Source organism: Callorhinus ursinus, unplaced genomic scaffold (assembly GCF_003265705.2).
Source record: "Callorhinus ursinus isolate GAN/ISIS: 27379988/994484 unplaced genomic scaffold, GSC_fseal_2.0 scaffold25, whole genome shotgun sequence".
Classification (NCBI taxonomy): Eukaryota; Metazoa; Chordata; class Mammalia; order Carnivora; family Otariidae; genus Callorhinus; species Callorhinus ursinus.
The window spans coordinates 32,758,525-32,776,751 of NW_027397087.1; the positions used below are offsets into that span (position 1 = coordinate 32,758,525).

At 35.0% G+C, this 18,227-nt stretch overlaps 1 protein-coding gene across 4 annotated transcripts in view; it reads left to right on the plus strand.

Annotated features, from left to right (window-relative positions):
• Window positions 1-18,227, plus strand: part of PIAS1 (protein inhibitor of activated STAT 1) — a 117,387-nt gene that overhangs the window by 27,992 nt on the left and 71,168 nt on the right. For 3 of the 4 annotated variants that reach the window (XM_025884011.2, XM_025884013.2, XM_073877262.1), the window contains exon 2: window positions 2,631-3,075. In XM_025884011.2, coding sequence (XP_025739796.1) covers window positions 2,631-3,075 — 445 coding nt within the window. Of the gene's footprint in view, window positions 1-2,328; window positions 2,375-2,630; window positions 3,076-18,227 lie in introns of those variants that run through there. The other variant, XM_025884012.2, reaches the window with a different exon arrangement.

Consider the following 18,227-nt stretch of genomic DNA (forward strand, 5'->3'; position numbering starts at 1 on the left):
CTCTGTCTCTCATGAATAAATAAATTAAAAAAAAAAAATCTTTAAAAAAAAAAAAGGTTTTCTCTTTCCTAATTGAAAGGCATGTGATTTGTTTTCTCTAAAAGATGGTATCATAGTGTAAGAGCATAATATTTGGAGTAGTTGTAGAATATTCAACAAATTTCTTAACCTGCTTAGGCCTCAGTTTTCCTATCTGTAAAATGAGGACAATACCTGCCTCATAATTTTGATGGTTAATTACACATCCTGTAAAAAAACTTAAAATTATGTCATCTTTTTTCTTTTGACCATGATGCAAGAGATTTTATTTTATGTGAATTGCCAGTGTGTACTTCCATATAAGTAAAACAATAATACATCTGTGCCACATTTAAATCCTTAATACCCACAGAGTAAAGACAAAAACTGTCATCAGTGAAAAGCCTGTGATAATCACTGAATTCAGGTTTATTTGTGTTTGACCTAGGAGAATGCAGATGAAGTAGGAAGACATTGTTCTCTTTCTAAAATTTATACTACTTTCTCTGTAAAATGAAGTACATTTGACCAATGCCAACCTAAATTTATTTTTAACTGATAATCTTTGAAGCATAATTTCTGTTATTTCTCCAAAAGCAGAAGCTTACTTACTAATATAGTACTTTTCAGTTGAAGTCCCAGTTCCTTTTAAAATAAGTAATAAAAATCTTTAAAACTGTTTTGTACTCTTAGGACATTTTGGATAGTAGGGAGAAATTGATAGCTTGCTGACACTATAGTTAGTAATTAATCTCTGATCATATCTGAAAAAGAGAAGCATTTATAGGATTTGGGATAGGCTTTATTTGTAAGGCCTGTAGTATTTCTTTGTGTGCCTTCTATTGAATGTAAGAGTTTGGGGATTTATTTGCATTTATATTATAGTTGTATGTATAATTTACCATTGTAGATTCCACCCCACCCTTTCTTCTGGTGTGACTTTCTTGTTTATTTCGTTCTTTCATTCATTTATTTATTCATTGTCCAGGCATTTGATGTGTTTTTACTGTTGTCAGGCCCTAGTGTTAGATGCTGAGGGTGACATTGGCTTGTGCCCTGGAGGACCTCAAACTGGTGATGGAATCACTTTTACAAATAGAAAATTATTAAAAAAAAACAAATGCTAAATAAAGATATGCAAAATGGCTAGTAAAAATAGTGAGAAAAGAGTCATTAATGTTGCCAGGCCTAATGGACTAAGCCTGACAAAAGCTAGAATTTGAGGAAACAAAGTATTTTTCAGGCCAGAGAAGTAGGGGAAGGGTTAATATGTGTTTGATAACCAGCTATATTATATATAAGGCCCTTTATATACTGTTTTCTCACTGTTCGATTTTCTTTACTTAATTGTTTTGCACTGTTTAAATAGCTTCCAGAGGATTGACTGGGGTAGGGTGGCCTCTCAGGGAGTGGCAGTGAATTAGGGAAGGCAGTTTATCTTGTGTGTATTGCTATTAGGTCTGAGGTGAGGGGATAAAACAGTTTGGGAAATAGAGAGCCAGTGGTAAGCTTACCTGTGTCTTCTACCCTAATACCTCCCTGTCAGTGGTGATCAAGTCAGGATTCTACTGTTAATACTGTCTGATCTTGGGTAAGCCATTTCTTCTCTCTGGATTCCATTTTCTTCCACTTTAAAACGAGAGGATTGGTATAGTTGGGCATTTCCTTTTGGTGGTCTCTTAGTAATTGGAGAAAAAGGACAAACGGCGACCAAACAAGTTTGGGAACAAAGAGTTAAAATTAAATAGATTTCTTTATTACAGCCTTCCACATTATGGCATGTGGATTGAATTCCTAGACGTTTTAGCCTGGCCCTGCCAGTGGAGTGAGTCAATATTATGTTTCCAGCTCTGTCCTTTTCCTAAAGGTTTAGTGAAAAGAGAGTGGGCTTTAGAATCATACATATCTGGGTTTGAATCCTTACTGCTACTTAGTAGCTATATGACCTTAGGTAAGTTACTTGACCTTTCTTAATTACATAGTTTCTTCGTGTGTAAGGAAGGAAGAGGATAACACCTTGGGGAAATAATAAAGATTTAGTGACACCCATATGAAAATACCAAGTCTATCTGGTAAATAATGGGTCAAAAAGGATATATAGTTTTTAAGTCTTACAAATTCCAGGGTCAGCATAGAACGTAATACCTGATAGTATGTTATTTATACCCTGCTTGCGTCTGGTGTTTGAGGTGGGCATTTATGTTTTATGTATAGTTATATACTTTTCCCCTAAGAGAACAACGTTCTTGAGGGCTCATCCTAATATTTTGCCATCCACATAGCACTCAGCACTCTCCTGAAGACTCAGTAAGTGCTTGATGAATAGCTGACAATTGCATCAAAACAGTGGAATGAGGTGAGATGTGGTTCTACCTGGTGTATACTTCATCTTACATCTTTCATAACCTTGGGTAGAAGTCACTGAATTTTTGAGTATTAATTTTTAAAAATTTTCGGTTACTTATTTTAAGTTGGAAATAACTAGAATTGATTGTAACTGACCTGGCCTTTAAAGTAAACCATGAGGGGAAAGGGTTAGAATAAAGTATTGTTTAATGTTGTAAATTATACTATTGGAATACTAATGTTTTACATTTTGTTTTGTCTCTAAGCAAATGGTTATGAGCCTTAGAGTTTCTGAACTCCAAGTACTGTTGGGCTACGCTGGGAGAAACAAGCACGGACGCAAACACGAACTTCTCACAAAAGCCCTGCATTTGCTAAAGGCTGGCTGCAGTCCTGCTGTACAAATGAAAATTAAAGAACTCTATAGGCGGAGGTTCCCCCAGAAAATCATGACGCCCGCGGACTTGTCCATCCCCAATGTCCATTCAAGTCCTATGCCAGCAACTTTGTCTCCATCTACCATTCCACAACTCACTTATGATGGTCACCCTGCATCATCACCGTTACTCCCTGTTTCTCTTCTGGGACCTAAACATGAACTGGAACTTCCACATCTTACATCAGCTCTTCACCCAGTCCATCCGGATATAAAACTTCAAAAATTACCATTTTATGATTTACTGGATGAACTGATAAAACCCACCAGTCTAGGTAAGATTATTCTATAATGGTTATTTGGTTACTTGGGGTGGGGGTGGGGAGATACATTTTCATTTTAGAGTTTCAATTTGACCCAGTTTATTATTCATAATGGAATTTTCCTTTGGTAGTACCATTCAGATTACAATAAGGATCTTACAGTTTTAAACAAAATCAAATATATAAAAGCTATCTTTTAAGCAAAGAAAAAAGTATAGTCACGTTTCCAGTGATGGTTGCTGACACAGTAAATAGTAAAAAGTTTCCAAGAATATAAACTTTTAAAGTGTAATATTTTAGATTGTTGATTAATATTTTACAGTAACCCTTACAAATTAAAAAATTAAAACCTAGTAATACTACCAGCCTCTGAATTCAATTCTTAATTTTCAAGGGTTGATGACATCTAAAACAAATGACTGGCTAGTTTTGATTATTTGAATGAGTAAATGGTTTTAGTTATTATAAAAGGAGATTTGAGCTTTGATGTGTAGTATTTCAGTTTCAGCTGACTTTTTCAAGTGGATATGTGTGCTTTGCAGGTGCACACATGATCATGGTTTTATAATATGAATACTTAAAATGTTATTTGCTGTGTTTTATCATTGTTTGATTAATATCTAACATATTAATAGAATTCAGTGTATTAATCGACCTGTAATTTTAATTTCTCCAATACTACCTTGCTTTATTTAACGTAGAATAAAACTGACTGTTGTGATTTCTGATACCTTTGTCATAATATATTTAAGATATCAGATGTCCAGTTGCTGGTTTATTGTCGTAAATTAGTGGTTGACAAGCTGTGGCCAGCAAGGCACATTCAGCCTGTGGTCTGTTTTTTTGTGGATCTAATAACCTAGTGTGTGTGTGTGTGTGTGTGTGTGTGTGTGTGTGTGTGTATTCCCAAAGGGTTGTTAAAAAAACCAAAGACAGGAACAAAAAGAATAATATGTAGCAGAGACCATGTTTGTCTGCAAAACCTAAAATATTTACTGTCTGACGTTTACAGAAAAAGTTTGCTGACCCTTGTTATAAATCAATAAACATTTCAGCTTGGGGGGATTGGTTAGTGTTAAATTTTGAGAACATACTGAAATTCTTTGAATTGGGAAATGTTTGTTTTTAATTATATTTAACAGGATTTACCTGAATAAGTTTATAGGAATCATTTTCAAACAACATGAATTTTATATCGCATTGTTTTATTTTAAAAATACCTATAACAAGGTAATCTAACACTTGCCAAGAACCTATTGTATGCTTATAAAACTTATACATGCTCATTATAAAAAATGAAAGTGTCAAAGTCCCTTCCTCATTAGTGGTTCAGTGTGTATGCATATATAAACAAGTTATATTTCTTGTTTTTCAAGAAGGAATCATACTTTACACCATATTCTGACTTGCCTTTTTTTCCCCTAATATAGACATCTCTCGTCTGTCTTGTTTCACATTTTTAATTGAAGGCCATGTATACACACATACAGTATGTGAACAGATGCGTATACACACACACACACACACACATTCTAGCTCATTTCTTATTAAAAAACTATGTACTATTCCATGATTTAAATAAGTCCTCTATTAAAAGACAAATTTTTCTAGTTTTTTGCTGCCAAAAACTGTGCTATAGTGAACTTCATCTGAAATTTAAAAGGAAAGAAATGTTGGTGGCTTTTATTTGATTTGATTACCAGTTCTCAGATTCTCTTCTGGTCTTAATTAATGTATCTTGCTGTTTTCATTTTCAGTAATACAAATTTCAGGTACCAGTGTGAATAGATGATGTTCACATATGTATCTAAATTTTGTTATAAAGAGTAGAAATGCAAACTGGACACAAATTATAGTTATACTGGATAATAGTTTAAATAAATTAGAATTGAGAGAATTTTAAGTTAATTTTTATTTCACTGAGGTACTTTGCTTGAATATATTTGTTGTGTTAATTTCTAATTGTCTGCACTGATAGTCTTTTCATGCCTTTTTCTATCATAATTTACATTTTGTATCTTATTGCTTTTTTTTTTTTTTAAGATTTTGTTTATTTACTTGAGACAGAGGGAGAGCATATAGGGAGAAGGGAGAAGGGAGAAGCAGTCTCCCCACTGAGCAAGGAGCCCAATGCGGGACTTGATCCCAGAACCCTGGGATCATGACCTGAGCTGAAGGCAGACGCTTAACCAACTGAGCCACCCAGGTGTCCCTCGGCAGTAAATTTTAAATAATTTTTCCATCTTTGTTCTTTATCTGGAAACTTATAAATTGCTTCAATCTGGTGTTTTTGTGTGATAATTTAAAAACAATGCTATAAAGTTTTTCCCATCCTTGATGACCAGTAAGTAAACCCTTGTATTTATAAAATTGACTGGATTGAAGTACTCAAATATTTCCCATGAGATTTATTTAATTAGGCTTTCTTTGTACTGTCAATTCTTGTTATTTGCACATTCTGTGTTTGTGAATGTCTGCTATCTCATTTATTTGTAAGTCCAAAATCATTACAACAGTTTCATGGTTATTTATGGACATGTGCCGAGTGGTGAAAAATTTGAGTCTTCTGACTCGCACTTTCACACAAGGTGACTCTTGCCTTCTTGTTTTCATCTCTCATACTGTAAGGACATGTCCTCTTTTGTGCTCTATTTAGTGCCATGTTTTTTGCATTTTTGTGATTTTTGTTGATGATTTCAGTGTTAAATAGCCCCCAACCATCATGCTGAAGCTCTGTCTAGTGTTCCTAGATGCAAAAAGGCTGTGATGTGCCTAATGGAGAAAAAATACATATGTATTCACTTTTGTTCAGACATGAATTAATGCTATTGGCTGTGAGGTCAATGTTAATGAATTATATTATTAGATAAAGTTATTATTAAGTAATAAATAAATTCTATATTAAATAAGGTGTCCTTGAACAGAAACATATCTGAAACAAGGTTACATAGTGATGAGTTGATGAAAACGTGATCAGGGCTTGCAGGAACCTAGCCCGGTGTATTCCCTGGGAGCAGTGGTTCAGTATTCACTAATTCATTGTTTGTGGTGACTTATAGAACAGTTACCACACATAATAAAAATTGACTGTACATTTAAAATATAATTTGATTTGAATACTAGTTTTTATTGAATGAATCCATTGTTTGTGGTATACACACAATAAATAGGTGTTACAGAATTGCTTGGTGGTTTATAAATAGATTTCTAATTTCTCATTGTTACCATAGAATTAAAAGTCATCATTTTCGTTACGCATAAAACGATCTTACCAGAAAGTAATTTGTGGAGGTTTATTGATTCAGTAAATATTCAGGGGAGGGAATGTTCAGTGAATGTGAAAAAGATTTATTGAAAAAAGATTTTGAGTGATTTGCAGAGTTTAGGATGAACATCTTTTAAAGCCCTATTTGGCAAAGAACAAAATAAAAGAATCTATAAGATGCTTTAAAGTTATTAAAAGACTTTCTCCTTCAGTCGTCCGTGACTACTACATCATGGAATTCACTTTTCTTTAATAGGATTTTTTTTAAAGATTTTATTTATTTATTTGAGAGAGAGAGAATGAGAGAGCACGAGAGGGAAGAGGGTCAGAGGGAGAAGCAGACTCCCCGCTGAGCAGGGAGCCCGATGTGGGACTCGATCCCGGGACTCCAGGATCATGACCAGAGCCGAAGGCAGTCGCTTAACCAACTGAGCCACCCAGGCGCCCTGGAATTCACTTTTCTAAAGGATTACTTTTGCCGGTAGATCATTTGTTTTGAATATAGGAAAACAGTATTTTTTGAAAAATTAAATGGCTTCTGGCATTCTCTTTGTTTCTAAAATATATATATATATATTTAAAATCATTACAACCTCATAAGAGTTAGTTTTGACCTATAGCCAGCTAGTTCATCACAATTATCACTTGACCCCAGAATGTGACAAGTAAATTTAATTTTTCACCCCCCCCTTTTGGCCTTAACCATTAGATTTAAGTGGATTTTGAGATGTTCTGATGTAACTTGAATGGTTTTCTATATGGTTCATGTTTCTAGCCAAAATCACAATAGTTTTGGTATCCCCAGTTTTATTAGGTAATTGTTATCCATTCTTTTTTTTAATTTTTTATTGTTATGTTAATCACCATACATTACATCATTAGTTTTTGATGTAGTGTTCCATGATTCATTGTTTGTGCATAACAGGTAACTGTTATCCATTCTTAAACTCATTTTGTTATTTCTTGAACAATGAGTAATTTAAGTCTTTCATTTTGGAACCATGTATTAAAGAGAGTTCGTTTCATTGTCCTTAGTTAACTAGAAGAATTGGGAGATGAAGTAAAGGTGGTTGTAAAGTAAAATGCTTGGTTCATTATTTTTGCCTATCATTAAAATCCTGGTTTGTTTTGTTTTTTTTTAAAGATTTTATTTAATTATTTGACACACAGAAAGAGATAGCAAGAGCAGGAACAAAAGGGGGGAGTGGGAGAGGGAAAAGCAGGCCTCCCGCAGAGCAGGGAGCCCGATGCGGGGCCCAACAACTGCCACCCAGATACCCCAAAATCCTATTTGTTCTATTAGGCTTATTTTCAGTGCTTTTAAAAACCTTTTCCATGACTCTAAGATTTCCCCCTATTATCTGTCTGTTCCTTCCCCCATCCAGAATTGATTTCACTTTCTTGCATGTTCTTACAACATTTTGTTGTTAGTTCCTCAGAATGGAAGGGTTCTGCTGTATTCATCTATATATTCCCATAATAGCTATCTATGAATTTGTTACATGGTAGTTCGGTAAACATCTTTTAGCTCTCCAGTTTATTTAAATACAGTAGATAGAGTCTTTTACTTCACTCTAATTCAGTGAATTTTAATCATTTTACCATTCAAATACAACCGAGGCATACCATGTTATCTATCATAAATAGTGGCTTATGGTAGGGATGGGAAATAGAGTAGGGAGAAAAGAGGTCCTCCCCTTTATTGTTTCCACCCCCATTGTGATCCCTATGGTCAGTCAGTGACTTGGATATTTAATATACTCTACATTTTTTCCCCTAATTACAAAGATATATATATCACATGTTTAATATGTATCACATGTTTAAATCCATAGACACTACTTACTTCAGAGAGTAATTTAAAGATATTTCTGTTGTGTTCTAGTCAGTCATTGTTTTGTGTGTGTGTGTTTATGTTTATTTCTGATTTTGTTTTAATGAAGAGAATCTCAAATACTAACTGACTTAACCCAGGAGATTCTTAGCCACATATATTGTTGACCCATATCAGTAAAAAATGGGGCACAGGAAATTTTAATCTTCATAGTATACTGAGCACCATGTGTTAGAAGTGTACTTTGTTTGAAATATCTTATTTGTACAATGTGTCACTTTTGGTGCTGCTTAGGTATTGAATTTACAATTATGAAAGTCAAAAGGACAAGTCATTTTGGATTAAAATTATTTTGTTATGTTTGTTCAGAGGCAAGATATTTTCCTTCAGTTCTTTAATATTATTTTATTTAGAATAATAAAATTGTTTAGAGTATATTGTAAACATCCATTAATAGTTTTATGTTTGTTAGTGATTTAGTTATTTCTGTTTTCCTTGACTCAGGTAAATTTTTGAAAGAGCAACTACATTTTTTAAAAATGGGGCCTTTAAATAATCTTTTAATAGTTTTAATTATTTCAAAGGCTAACAGAAAACAGCTTTGCCTTCATTTAGAGTACATGTGTAAAAGTTAATGCGTTGAGTCATCGCAAGGTTTGCTTTATATCAAATTTAAGCCAAATTATACCTTCTCAAGGGATGTCTTCAGGTTTTTATTTTTCATTAATTCATTTTTTAAAAGATTTTATTTCTGAGTAATCTCTGCACCCAAAGGGGGGCTCAAACTCACAACCCCGAGATCGAGAGTCACGTGCTCTATTGAGTGAACCAGCCAGGTAACCCCCTTCTCCGGTTTTTAAAAGTCTTAAGTAGTACATCTGAATAAGTTCGTATCATGTGTCTATGGATTTCCCATAGATTGGTAGGAGGAATAATAATTGTTGTTGAGCATTATTTCTGATGTTCTCATTCAGTGTTCTGCTTGATTACCAAAGGATACAACATTTTCTCTTATCCAGATTGGAACCAACTGATAAAAATGATAGTTAATAACTTACATTTTATTTTAATGTAAAACATATTAATGTATATCCACTTGCCAGTCTTTTGGTGGAGGTCAGGGCCTTTCTTTGAGACTGCAGATTTTCCGGTTTTTAGTGTTGTTTTTTTTTTAAAGACTTTTGTGCAGCAATTTGCAGAATCTGTTACAACTTGGGAAAAAAGTCTTTTATAGTTACACCACTCACTTAATTTCATTGCATTTTTTTTTAAAGCGGCTTGCTTTTGTTTGGTCTTTGCAGAGCATTCAGCTTAGTGTTCATAAAAACAGCAACTCTTCCTTTTTGCACTTATATTTTATCAGTTTTATAATAAGTTTCATAATTGCAAGTGCAACTGGTGTACACAGGTTTGAGAATAAACACCTCTGGCTCCCCAGTGCTTCTGCACTGGAGAGTGGTCTGCTGGTACAAGCAGTCAGCTTGCCAGAGCACCAGTCAGGATCTATAGAGGCAATGGAGAACATCAGTTCAGTTAAGAGCAAGCCATTTAAGAGGGTTTCTACTGATTTTCTTTTGCGACCATTCTTACTTAACTCTCCAAAGACAAGGAAATTAGAAGTTTATTTGTTCTCTTGCTTGGGAATAATTTAAGTGGTTTCTTCTTTGGAGGAATAATGTGGATCATAATTTTTATGGTTGAGGTGTTTTTTGTTGTTTGTTTTTAAAGAAAGCTACTTTTGGGGTATCTGGGTGGCTCAATTGGTTAAGTGTCCGACTCTTGATTTTGGCTCAGGTCATGCATGATCTCAGGGTTGTGAGATGGAGCCCCACTTCGGGCTCCGTGCTGAGTGTGGGGCCTGCTTCAGATTGTTTCTCTCTCTCCCTCTGACCCCCTGTCCATTCCCCGCCAGCACATGCCCTCTCTCTAAAAAAAAAAAAAAAAAGAAAGAAAAACTACTTTTATCTTCCTGTCACCTCTTTGAGAGGGGTAGATGGGAAGAAGTTTAGAAGAAGTGAGGAACTAATAAATGATGTTTTTAATCATACAATTTTATGTTTGTAGTCTTTCTTTAGAACTCATTATAGTTTAATTCTTTTCTCATTGAGGACACGGACTGTAAAGAAAAGGATAAAGTAAAGTAAATTCACAGGCATTTTATCTTAAATCTGGTTTTTAACTAAGAATTGTCATAAAAAATTGGAAATTGTGAAGATGGTCTCCTCTTGGTCCTCCTTAATTCTTAATGTGTAATATTTTTTGGAAAGCATTTGGATGCTGCAAACAAGTATCTGGAATACTATGACACATTTTAATTGAGCACATGGATGTCATTTCTTCAGTTTGTGATTAAACAAGTCACTTGTTTATGTTTTAATCATTTTTTTTTTAAGATTTTATTTTTAAGGAATCTCTACATCCAACATGGGGAACTTACAACTTAAAACTGTCGCATACTCTACCAATTGAGCCAGCCAGGCGCCCCCTATCTTTCTCTTTTTAAATCTTGGAAAGTGGCTTCTGTTTTAAGTTTTAATGTTTGTTAAACAGTCTTTTCCATTAACGCCATGAAAATCTTTCATCTGGGTTACATATATTTGGATTTTCCTGAGCTTTGTTACAACTAGTTCTAACTTGAATGTGGGACGGTATACTAATAACTTCCTAGGGAAGACCAACAGCCTAGGTATATTGGGTTTATAGTCTCAGTATTTTACAAAGCTAGGTTGATTTATTTCCTTTTTAAAATAAAACACTTCTATATAGAAAATTACAATTATTTTAGGCTTGGGAAGATGTATGAATAATTTATAGAAAAGGTTTGAAATATATAATTCATATATATATAATTCATATATATAGATGTGTGTGTGTAGTGTGTGTGTGTATGTATATAAATTTGGTTTTGCCTTAGGAAGAAAGGCAGCAGATGCTTCAGCACTTTTAAATAGTTAAAATGATCCATCTTGTTTTGTGCAGCACGGGTAAGGTTTCTGCTATATCTTAATAATGTTGGTTACCAGTGTTTTCTGCCAAGGGCTCCGCTGGCATTGGATTAGATTTCACAGTTTCCTTCTCCTCTCATTTTTTTTATAATTGAGTTTGCCTTCCTCCACATGCCTGGTAGCCACTGCCTGGAGATCAGGTGATGCAAATTCAAGGACGCAGGCTCTGATAAGTATTGGAAAGGGCATTCAAAGGTTTTATGATTCACTCTTCTGTGCTTTTAGAAAATTTGCCTTCTAACAATTCAATACAAGCTGTGCTCTTCTGTACTTGAATTTTGGAAAATCAGAGCACTAATTTTTTCTGTAGGTGGGTTTTTTTCCTAGAAACTTTTCTTCCTAATTTGGCAGCACTGGCTTCTGACTTTCAAAACAAAATCTAAGATTTACCTTCTAAATCTGTATTCCTTTGTAGATAATATTCTGTCTTTTTATTTAATATTTTGATTAATGTTTCTATAGTGGTCCAGAAGCCCGAAGGCATCTGTGTTTCATAAATAGGTGTCTTTGTTTTTAAGGGTTCTTAGTTCTTGGGAACTAAGAATGAAAGACTTTTTTGGGTTGGAAAGGAATCTTGACAATCAGAATCAGTAAAGAACCGCTCTATGTAATTGTAAATATGAAATTAAAAATCTTAAATTGTGACATTAATGAGCCAGCCGTTTAGATTCAGAAGCAAGTATGTACAGTTTAACAAAGAAATCCAACATACAAGATTTTACTGGCATGGAATTTAAAGATCAGACATATAGTATATATGGTGTTTGAAATGCAGCATTTCAGACTTTGCCGGTGGGTTCTACACTACTTTGGCCCAGTCTCCCCAGCACAAATTGAGTTTCATATGAGTTGAAGACCAGCTAGCTGGAGGACTTGGGTGTGGTAGTCACGGGGCAGGTAGGATGGTCCATCAAAGGAAGAACCCAATTTTGGCAATCCATTTTTTTCCTTTTTAATATATATGTATATATATTTATTTATTTTTATTTTTAAAAAGATTTTATTTATTCATTTGAGAGAGAGAGAGAGAGCACAAGGAGGGGGAGAGGCAAAGAAAGGGGGCAGAAGCAGACTCCCCACTGAGCTGGGAGTCCAATTTGGGGCTTGATCCTAAGACCTGGAGATCATGACCTGAGCCGAAGACAGATGCTTAACCATCTGAGCCACCCAGGGGCCGCTTCTTTCCTTTTTTTTAAAGAAATTTGTCAGTAGATATCTGGGTGACTAGAAGATAATTTTAAGCCATTGCTTTTCTTGAGCCATACTACTTTATTGCTACAGTACTTGCAGATTTGAGCAGAGATTAGTTCTCTCTAATTCTTTGGCACTACTGCTGCTAAATTTATTAAGACAAAAATGTAAATAAGCTTTAGATGTGCCAAATATGGGGATATTGCAGTTCAAAAGAAGCTGGATGTTGAATGTAATGTTAGAATTAAATCGCTTTAAGGTAGGTAGAAATAAAAAGGCTAAATTATTTCTACATGTCCTTTGCAGTTCCTAGAATTTTGTGTCACTTTATTTTACAGCCATATTTTTGAATATTTTATTTCTGCTCTTAAATTTTGTTTTAATTTTAGAATTAATGATTCTAATACATTAAGATGGATCAGAAGGGAAAATCACTTGTGTATAATATAAGTACTCATAACATTTTATGCTTCTTTTCAGCACCTCCCCACATAAACTTTATTTTTTTAAAGATTTTATTTATTTATTTGAGGGAGCATGAGGGAGTGAGCAGGAAGGAGAGGGAGTGGGAGTGAGAATCTGAAGCAGACTCCGCGCTGAGCACAGAGCCGAACTCGGGGCTCAGTCACATGACCGCAGGAACCCAACCCATGCTGAAACCAAGAGTCAGCTGCTTAACCAAGTGAACCACCTAGGCGTCCCTATACCACATAAACTTTAAATGTAAACTTAGCAATTTATGTTTATATACAATTTTAGGAAATCACAAAGAAAATGGTGGATAGAGTTGATTACATAAAGATGTTAAAGCCTCTATGTATGCATCATGGTTTTTTTTTAAAAAGCCCAAGTATAAAAGTAAATACCAAATAGAAAATATTTTAATCAAACATAAGACTAAAGGAAAGAACTCTCACAAATCAATATGGGGGAGTCTACTAAGATTCTGTAAGGCAAAATGTATGAATAGGTAAGTTAGTAAAGAGGAAATGCAAATAGGAAACATCAAGGTTTTAAATCTTGTCTGTAGTACTAGATATAAAAATACATATTTCTGTCCCGTATTGATAAGATTTGTTAAAATGTATGTAAACTGCTGGTAGCAGTATCAGCTCTTTGAGAGTACAGTTTGGTAATATGTAGCAAGAGCTTAAAAATACTTCTGAGGGGCGCCTGAGTTGCTCAGTCAGTTAAGCATCTGTCTTCAGCTTGGGTCATGTTCCCAGGGTCCTGGGATCGAGCCCTACGTCAGGTGTCCTGCTCAGTGGGGAGCCTGCTTCTCCCTTTCCTCCAGGCTCGTGCTCGCTAGTGTTCTCTGTCGCTGTCTCTGTCTCTCTCTCTTAAATAAATAAAATCTTGAAAAAAATACTTTCTGATCTGTTAATTCCACCTTTGGAAACCAAAAGTCTAAGAATATTCACTGTAACATTATTACTAATATAAAAATTAGAAATAACCTAAATATCCAATAATAGAAAACACTTAATTAACTAATATAAGAATTAGAAATAACCTAAATATCCAATAATAGAAAACAATTAACACTTAATATGTAGAATATTTTTTTAAAAGATTTTATTTATTTATTTATTTGTTTGACAGAGAGACACAGCGAGAGAGGGAACACAAGCAGGGGGAGTGGGAGAGGGAGAAGCAGGCTTCCCGCGGAGCAGGGAGCCTGATGTGGGGCTCGATCCCAGCACCCTGGGATCATGACCTGAGCCGAAGGCAGACGCTTAATGACTGAGCCACCCAGGCGCCCCTATGTAGAATATTTTAAGGCTGAGTTAAAAATGATTATCATGAAGGGGTGCCTGGGTGGCTCAGTCAGTTAAGTGGCTGACTCCTGATTTGGGCTCAGGTCATGATCTCAAGGTCCTGGGATCCAGCCCCATGTCAGGTTCAGCGAGGAGTCTACTTGAGGATTTTCTCTTTCCCTCTCTCTAAAATGAATAAATAAATCTTCTAAAAAATGATTATCATGAAGTCTTTAATATATGAGTTAAGGAGAGAAATGAGATAAATAAAAATTATTGGGCACCTACTTGGACAGCATTAAGCTAGGAGCTTTATATTTGTTATCTCATTTAAGCTTCCAAACAACTTTGGAAGTTTAGACCAGTAGCCTAAATATTTCGTAAGAAGTAGCTGAGGTCTGCACAAAGGAATTCATAAAACTTAAGCGTTGGGGCCAGAATTTGAATACAAGTTTGCTTCCAAAAGCCAGTGTTCTTCCTATTATATAAGATATTAAAAATAAAAAGGTTTTTTTAAATTGTTCTTTCAAGTATGTTATCAGTTTTGTAACATCTTTTGCTCTCAGTTTTATTTAGGAAAAAAACTTGAATTTTTTCTTTAGTAGAATTCATTGTGGGACGCCTGGGTGGCTCAGTTGGTTGAGTCTGCCTTCAGCTCAGGTCATGATCCCCGGGTCCTGGGATCGAGTCCCACATCCATCTTCTGTGCTCAGTAGGGAGCCTGCTTCTCCCTCTACCTGCCGCTCCCCCTGCTTGTGTACTCTCTCTCTCTCTCTGACAAATAAATAAATAAAATCTTAAAAAAAAAAAAAAAGAATTCATTGGATCTACAACTGTTTTGGTGAAATCTACTTTTGGAGTACTATTGAAAGTGTTTTTGTATTCCATATACATACATTGAAAGAGTGTTTGAGATTTTAATTTTACATGATAATCTTTACCAGCACACACTATAAGTGAAATGGAGTTTTATTTCAACAAATCAATTTGGACTTGTATGAAATTCACAGCACATCTGAGGAATTCCGATTTATTACCTCTAGATGTCAGCCCTTAGATTAAAAAAAAAAGTATGTTAAAATTATAGACTCTTCATAACTCAATACCCAAATATTTTAAAGAAAACTCACCTAGTGGTTGTCTAGGTTTTAGTTTTTTGCTAACATTCATTCTCTTAAAATGTCATGTATTTGTAGTTAATCTCAAAATCTTTCTGATTTTTAATATTTTGGAGTAGAGAAAAATGAATTTTTTTAAGTTCCTCTAAAATTACTTGAGTAAAAGAGAAATAAAATGGAATTACAGAACATTCCTTATTTCTTTTGGTAATTTTCTTCTGTTCTTTCTCTCTCTCTTTTTTTTCTTTTTCTGATTTTTATCCTTTTCATATGGATCAAGCCACTGTAAAACATTCCAAAAGAACAAAGATCTTAATAAAGTATGTTTTCATTTTTATGTGAATACCCACGGTCATAGAAGTAGAATCTTCTCCATCCCGTCCTGCCAAGAAATTAGTGACTTTTTAAACAACATAACTTTAAAAATTATTCTTGATTTTTAAAAATTTATTCATTCAGGGGCACCTGGGTGGCTCAGTTGGTTAACCATCTGCCTTCAACTCAGGTCATGATCTTAGGGTCCTGGGATCCAGCCCCACGTCAGGCTCCCTGCTCAGTGGGGAGTCTGCTCTCTCTCACGTGCACTGTCTCAAGTAAATAAAATCTTTTTTAAAAAAATTATTCAACTAATATTTATTAAGTGTCTTGTTTTTTTTTTTTTTTTTAAGATTTATTTATTTGACAGAGAGAGACACAGCGAAAGAGGGAACACAAGCAGGGGGAGTGGGAGAGGGAGAAGCAGGCCTCCCGCGGAGCAGAGAGCCCGATGCGGGGCTCGATCCCAGAACCCCAGGATCATCACCCGAGCCAGAGGCAGACGCTTAACGACTGAGCCATCCAGGCGCCCTTGGTTTTTGTTTGTTTGTTTTTTTAAGGATCTTATTTATTTGAGAGAGAGCGAGAGCCCGCAAGCAGTGGGGAGGGGCAGAGGCAGAGTGAGACTCAGCCAACTCCCGGCTGAGCAGGGAGCCCGACTTGGGACTCAGTCCCAGGACCCTGAGATCATGACCTGAGCTGAAGACAGATGCTTAATCACTGAGCCACTCAGGTGCCTTATTAAGTGCCTTTTGTGCCAAACACCATTCTAGTTGCTGGGAAAGATTAAGACATGGTTTGGGCTGCCTGGCTGGCTCAGTCAGAAGAGCATGTGACCCTTGTTCTTGTGGTTGTGTGTTTGAGCTTCATGTTGGGTATAAAGATTACTTAAATAAATGAATAACTAAAAACTTAGAAAAAAGACATGGTTCTTCAAGGAGTTCATGATTTAGTGGAGGAATAAAAAATCCATTAGTTCATCTTAGAAATACAAGATGAAGTAAACTAAAAGGCATAACCTAAGAATAAAAATGAAAGGGATTTTATTTACCAGGGATCATGAATTTAACATTTTTGTTTTATGAATAGTGGAATCAGAATTACTGAAGGTGCTCATTAAAAATAGAGATTTTCCACAGCCCAGATCTGAATTGTATTTAGTGTCATAGTACAGTTCACCATTGAACTACATGGTTTAAACTGGATGGGTCCACTTAATGCAGTTTGGTTTTTTTTGGGGAGAGAGAGATATATATATATACTTTAAAGTATTTTCTTTTCCTTATGCTTTTCTTCTCCCTTTATTGTAAGAATACAGTATATAATACATATAACATGCAAAATGTGTTGACTGTTTATCACTAAGGCTTCTGGTCAACAGTAGGCTATTAGTAAAGTTTTGGGCGAGTTCTGTTATATGCATATTTTCAGCTGCATTGGGGTCAGTGCCCCTAACCTCTGTGTTGTTCAAGGGTCAGGGTATATACATACCTTCCCATAAAGGTCACCTCATTTCTTTGAACTCCTTCAGAATGTATCATGTATAATCAGAAACGTAAGCTTTCCCCTTTCCCTGAACATATAGGTTGTTTCCATTTTTTGGCTACTTATACCAGTGAACATCCTTAAATATGTAACATTTAATACATACGTATAGTATGTATGTTATTTCTTTAAATCTGAAGTAGTTCTACTAGGTGAAAGGATATGCATATTTCTAATTTGCTACTGTCAGTTGCATCCCTGACCCTAGAACAAAGAGTTATACTTCTGTGAACATTCTTGAGTGCCTATTACCCACAGTTTTATCAATTTAAGAAATTTTATAAACTGAAAAAATTAAAATAATATTTTGTTTTAATTTGTCTACCTTTCCTTATTGCTAAAGTTGAATGTTTTTATGATCATTAACCAGTTGTAGTTCCTATTGCTTGTTCATATTCTTGCTCATTTTCCTAGTCTGTCTTTTCTTATTGATTTGTTTATTGTGAGTACTGCATACTAGTCAGCTCTATATTATATGTTGTAAATATTTTATCTCAGCCTGTTACTTACCTTATTATGTAATTTATAAAATCGTTACACAGAAGCTGAAAACAATTAAGTTGTCAAATCTGTTAGCTGTTACTTTTATGGTGTTTGATAACAGCCTCATTGAGATATAATTTACATACTTTAAATTTCACCCTGTTAAAAGTATACAATTCAATGGTTTTTTAGTATATTCATGAAGTTATGCATCCATCACCACAATTTAATTTAAAAAATTTTTATCACTCTGAAAAGAAACACTGTACTGATTAGCAATCATTCCTCTCTCTTCCCAGTCCTTGAAAACCACTAATCATCTTTCTGTCTCTGTAGATTTGCCTATTCTGCCTGTTTCATATAAATGGACTCATATAATATATGGCCTTTTGTGCCTGGCTTCTTTTACTTAGCTTGATATTTCCAGGGTTCATCAGTGTTATAGCATGTGTCAGTAGTACTTCATTCTTTTTGGGGGGGTATATAATTTTTAATGAGGTATGTCTAATTTCCTTTTAAAAAAAAATTATTTGAGAGAGAGTGTGCCAGCAGGGGGAGGGGAAGAGTGAGAGGGAGAGAGACTCTCCAGCAGATTGGCCGCCAAGCGCAGAGCTGGACATGGGGCTCAATCCCATGACCCTTGAGATCATG